This window comes from Nicotiana attenuata, chromosome 3 (assembly GCF_001879085.1).
Source record: "Nicotiana attenuata strain UT chromosome 3, NIATTr2, whole genome shotgun sequence".
In the NCBI taxonomy this organism is placed as follows: Eukaryota; Viridiplantae; Streptophyta; class Magnoliopsida; order Solanales; family Solanaceae; genus Nicotiana; species Nicotiana attenuata.
This window is the reverse complement of record NC_031991.1, coordinates 71,391,945-71,397,195: the sequence shown is the minus strand read 5'-3', so window position 1 is coordinate 71,397,195 and position 5,251 is coordinate 71,391,945. Positions and strand designations below refer to the sequence as shown.

Sequence of the window (5,251 nt, the reverse complement as noted above, 5' to 3'; positions counted from 1 at the left end):
TGAATTCATTCCATAACATCTATATATCTCGGAATCACTCCTACAAGGCATAAAACACACCATTAGTGCAAAACACTAGCGATTAAAGCGCAAACTCAATTAAAATGCAGTAAATTAGAGTGTAATAAGCGACTTAAATACGTAATTATAGCCTATCATCACTTACCTTCACGAATTACTTATTTCTTGTTTGAAATAGCATAATACTTATAACTTCAAAAATAATCACATTCCCGAGCTTACGTCGATTAACTTACGACGAATCTTTAACGTACGAAAATGCGGGATATAACATCTCATTTCCGAGCTTTCATCAATTTACTTATGGCATACTTTCAGGCACGAAAACCCAGGTGTAACAAGAAATTTATGTGGCTATATACATCACATTAAGAGTAAAATGAGTTTGAAGTTAAATTGTATTCATAATAAAAACAAATTATTCTTTTTAAGAAATTTATATGAATAGCATTTTTTGTATGCTAGTACGTACACGTGCAGAGAGGAGAGGGAGCAGCTTGATATAATGCAGACGTAAGACAAACGAGAATACAGTAAACAAATCAATACAGTAAGCTTGTAAATCTTTATGGTGTTAGACTTTCCGAACAATGACAAAACTGGCGTTCAATAATTTCAGTGATGGAAAATGGCTCTTGTTTGTCTTGTAGCTGGAACACTCTGTCTTTTCTAATGTTTAAGCTAAAAAATCACAACATTTTGTCAAAACATCGTGGTACATGCACCCGGTTGGTGGTGATTATGTCTTGTCGATCCTTTGGAGCTTCAACTGTCACCAGATTTCTCTGAAATTGAGACGAAACGTCACCCTCTAAGCTCCCGCTATGCGCGGGCCCGGAGAAGGGCCGGACCACGAAGGTCTATTCAACTACATTTTACAAATATTTTGTTTCACAATGTAGTTCCTTAATCCATTCATCCCCTTGTTAAATGACAAGAGTGAATCTTGAGGATGATATTGGAAGCTAATCTTCAGGATCCAGAAACTTGTCTCTGATGACCATTTTCCGAATAACTCAACACCAACTTCATAATTCTTGCCAATTTGATATAAGCTTCTTGCTATGACATATTCCGTTATCTGGCAACAAGTCAGTCTGTTATATCAGCACCATACAGATCAATTGGATCAAGTCACTCAAAGGAAACAGGTCCTGCCCCGAGTGAATCGATTGCTCATTTTACCTTCCAATTTCTTCAAGCTTGCTAACGACCTGTTTTATAGTAGGTCTAAGAGCAGGTGAAGGAGAACAACAAGCCATTGAAAGCTGAAGGAATTCATAAATAAGATCTTCACTAACTGCTCTTTGCTCATCATTTTGGCTAAGTAGAATCTTTGGATGATAAAAGTCCATAACTCTATGATCAAGAATTGCACTCTGAACAGCATTAGGCAAATAAATATCCTTATCAAGATTTGGTTTCCTGTAGAATGGTTCTTTCCCTGTTAGTAACTCTAACAAGATAATCCCAAGGCTATAAATATCGGTTTCTTCGCTAACTTCTTTCATCTTGATCAATTCAGGGGCTTTGTATCCTTGAGCTGCTGAAGCTTCAAGCATTTCTTGGCCTGCAGTTGGATTCAAGACAAGATGCAAACCAAAATCGGACACATATGGTCTGAAGTGACGATCCAAAAGTATGTTACTCGACTTAAGGTTTCCATGGATTATGGGAATTTCCAAATCTGTGTGAAGATAGTCTAGTCCTCGAGCAATGCCAATGGAGATCCTACATATGATGTGCCATTTATGAGCCTCACCATTCCCGTCTGTTACAAGTAGATGCATAATTTTCTTGCTCAGTAAAACATATGCATATTCGACAAAATAATCCATTAAAACCTAATACATTTTGTATGCTTGAGAGTGGTTGAACTTAAAACGATAGGCAAGAAAAGGGTAGCCCAGTTTACAAGGCATTCACACAGGGTCCGGGGAAAGGCCACACTCTAAGGGATGTGACGTAGACAGCCTAACCTACCACACCTATAAGTCATACCGGGACAACTTTACGCTGCTCCAAGACTCCACTTCTCTTAACATGAAAGGAAATTAATGAAATGATAATTTTGACAAGAAAACTAACTGAGATATTAATTAAACAAGATATGTTGAAACTATTACACTGCACGTGTGTAACTTTTAAATATGCAGAAGAAAACAAATTCCACCTAAAATCCAGAAAGTACTAAGTACCACTTAGCAAACTTTTGCCAACACACAAAACCTGTCCAAACGACACAACTATAGAGAAAGATGAAATCACCGCCAAAATATTCAAATAAAAAAAAAATGAAAAAAGTGAGGAATAAAAGAAAAAGAAAAAGTCAAAGTTCCATTTCATTGTTAAATTAAAGAGCTATGCTCTCCAGATTCAGAAATAATATCTTTTTTAGAGATGTCACAAAAATAGCAAGTATATTTACCATCAAAATTGAAGAGGGAGAAAGGCAACAATTAAAGAACCTCAAAATTTAAACTGCATATAGGGATCTAATAATGGAAACGCCATAAAAGCAGAAAATATAGTTTAATACTCATTCCAGTTGTGAGAAAATGATTGACAGAGACTCTTTGCAAGGCACCAAATAGCAATTATTGGCCCAAAAAAAAAATTGTATTTACCAATAAAACCCGAGAAGAAAAAACAGAAATTAAAACGTTTTATCAACCTGTGAAAATCAAGCATCTCCTGCCAGATGTTACAATCCTTAAAAAGACCAGTATTTTTTCTATTCTTATTCTATTTCCAAGACAAAAAAAAAAACATATTCTTGAAATTTTGTTGAACACACACCACATCAGAGGCAGCTTAATGGTTTTACTCTCTAAAGTATGAATTCATTATACTTTTAAGATTATAAATTCAAATTCTAATGTTTATTACTCCTTTGTTTCAATTTATATAGTTTGACTCGGCATGAATGCTAAAAAATGTAAAAGCTTTGTGGGGTGTGACTAAAAAAAGTAAATAGGTAAAGTAAAAATTTTAAAATTAAATTATTTTCAAATATAATATCAAATGTGTCACATATACATTAATATTTGGCGTTGAAAATAGTGGATGATGAGATGAAAGCGAAATACTAGTAATTTTTACCTCTAATCAATTGGGCTAAGGTGCCATGACGATAAAAAGGATGAAGCATCAACTTCTCTCCTCTTGGCCCTGCATAAAATGCACACAATGGCACCAAATTTTGATGCCTTAAGGACCCCAGAAGTTCCATTACAGGCACCACTTCTTTCATTGTCACAGTGCAAGCTGGCCTCAAGAATCTCAATAGTGTAAGCCTATCAATACTCACCAAGGTAGCTCTGTACAAAGTTCCATAACTTGATTTCCCAATAACTTCACCTGGAGCATCCAATATATCATACACTGTTAGATCTTCACCATCTTTAAACTTTATCAATAAATCTTTCTCAACCCCGTCTCTTTCTTTAACCTCTAAACTAGCTTCTATATCTCTTGAAACAGTTTCTCCTCCTTTCCTTCTACAACAATAGATCATGACGAACAGAATAATTATAACAGTTACTGAACTTGGTACTATAATAAGTATGAGCATATGCTTGTGTTCCATTCTTTAATGACAAATTCTGTCACTTGGGTGTACTAAAATGGTGTAAAGATTGTACCTTTATGACATTTTAAAGGAAAAAAGGAAGATCCAAGATCTGGTAGAATGTTAAAAATGTGAAATCTTGAAAATGTAAAGTAGAAATGTTATCAAATGGGTATATTTTCATGGAAATGGAACAAGAGAAATGTAGAGTTAAATGGGGTTGCGGAGATTGTGGGGAAACTCATGGATTTTTCGGAAACGGTTGAAAACAAAATCTAGAAAGAGTAATGGAAGGTGACTTTGGCGCTGCCGCAGACAGAGGAATAAAGAGAGAGAGAGAGAGAGAAAAGGAAGAAGAAGTCAGAGAGGGAGTTGGCAAGAGAAAGAGTGAACAGATGGAACCATGTGCCTCTTTTATGGAATTAATTTCTTGATCTGATGTTTATGCTGTATCTTTTTACTTAATTATTGTCTCTCGGTTCCCCCGTATTAATGTCAGACCTAATGGGAGTACTACTCTCTCCGGTCCAAAATAAGTGATTTTTAAGATATTTTTACACAAATTAAGAAATTTATCTTTTAGCATTAATTAGTAATGGAATTGACCATATTAACCTTTATTATCTCACATAAACACTTCTAACACATATTCCAACACCATTTACTTCAAGAACAATGTAGGAAAAAAATAATTCATTCATTCTTGAAATCTGAAAAAAGCACTTATTTTGGACCACAAGAAAAAGGCCAAAAAATCACTTATTTTGGACCAGAGGAAGTAATTATGAAGAAGTAAGGAACTTTGATAAAATACTTCTAGTATTAATTATACACTTAGGGGTCGTTTGGTTCAAATACGGCTTATGTCGGGATAAGTTATGTTGAGATTAGTTATCCTGGTATTTTTTATACACTATTTGGTACTCCCTCAGTTTCATATTAAATGATGTACTTTCCTTTTTAGTCTGTTCCAAAATAAATGACACATTTCTAAATTTGGAAATAATTCAACTTTAAACTCCTCATTTTACCCATTTTATCCTTAATGAGAAGCTTTTATAACCACACAAAAGTCATGGCCCCACAAAGCTTTACCCCTTAAGCTTTTAAGATCACAACTTTCAAAAGTCTTTCTTTTTCTCCTTAAACTCCGTGCCGAGTCAAACTACCTCATTTGATTTGAAACGGAGGGAGTATGTTGTATTGAAAATGATAACTGCATACTTTCTAAGAAGAAGGTATAAGTTATCCCGGCACTAATTACCCCACCCTCTGCAATGTATAAGTTATTCCATTACTAATTTTAATCCCGGGATAACTTATATCAGGTTTGCTAACTAAACAAAGTATTAAGGTGGTATTAAATTTTTATACCAGCATTATACCTTCTTATACCTCATACCAAACGACCCCTTAGGGGTCTTTTGGTAGGGTAGATTGATAATTCTCAGGTTAGTAATGGTAGGATTAGTTATGTTAAAATTATTTTTGTATCGATTGTTTGGTTTGGTATATTAAAAATAACATGCATTGTATCATTTTTTTAAAAATATTTGTTTACAAAAATACCCTCCACATTCGTTGGAAAGTACTTGGAAAAGATTTTGAAAAGACAGATCTATCTTTATACATGTTTATTCATGTATTAAAAATAATGGT

General features: G+C 34.3%; 1 protein-coding gene across 1 annotated transcript; it reads right to left on the bottom strand.

The window, feature by feature from the left end:
• Positions 418 to 4,055, bottom strand: LOC109224080 (putative kinase-like protein TMKL1). Its single transcript, XM_019388644.1, has 2 exons — positions 3,124 to 4,055; positions 418 to 1,792 (listed from the first exon to the last, which is right to left on the bottom strand). Exons 1-2 carry the CDS (start codon positions 3,608 to 3,610, stop codon positions 1,203 to 1,205), a joined length of 1,077 nt encoding a protein of 358 aa, XP_019244189.1. The 5' UTR covers positions 3,611 to 4,055; the 3' UTR covers positions 418 to 1,202.

Bases quoted from the DNA above. Each gene is read 5' to 3' on its own strand.
- LOC109224080 (XM_019388644.1), bottom strand. From the start codon at position 3,610: ATGGAACACAAGCATATGCTCATACTTATTATAGTACCAAGTTCAGTA. The intron at 1,793-3,123 runs GTAAAAATTACT...TACTTGTAACAG, and splicing joins CTTAGCCCAATTGATTAGAG to ACGGGAATGGTGAGGCTCAT.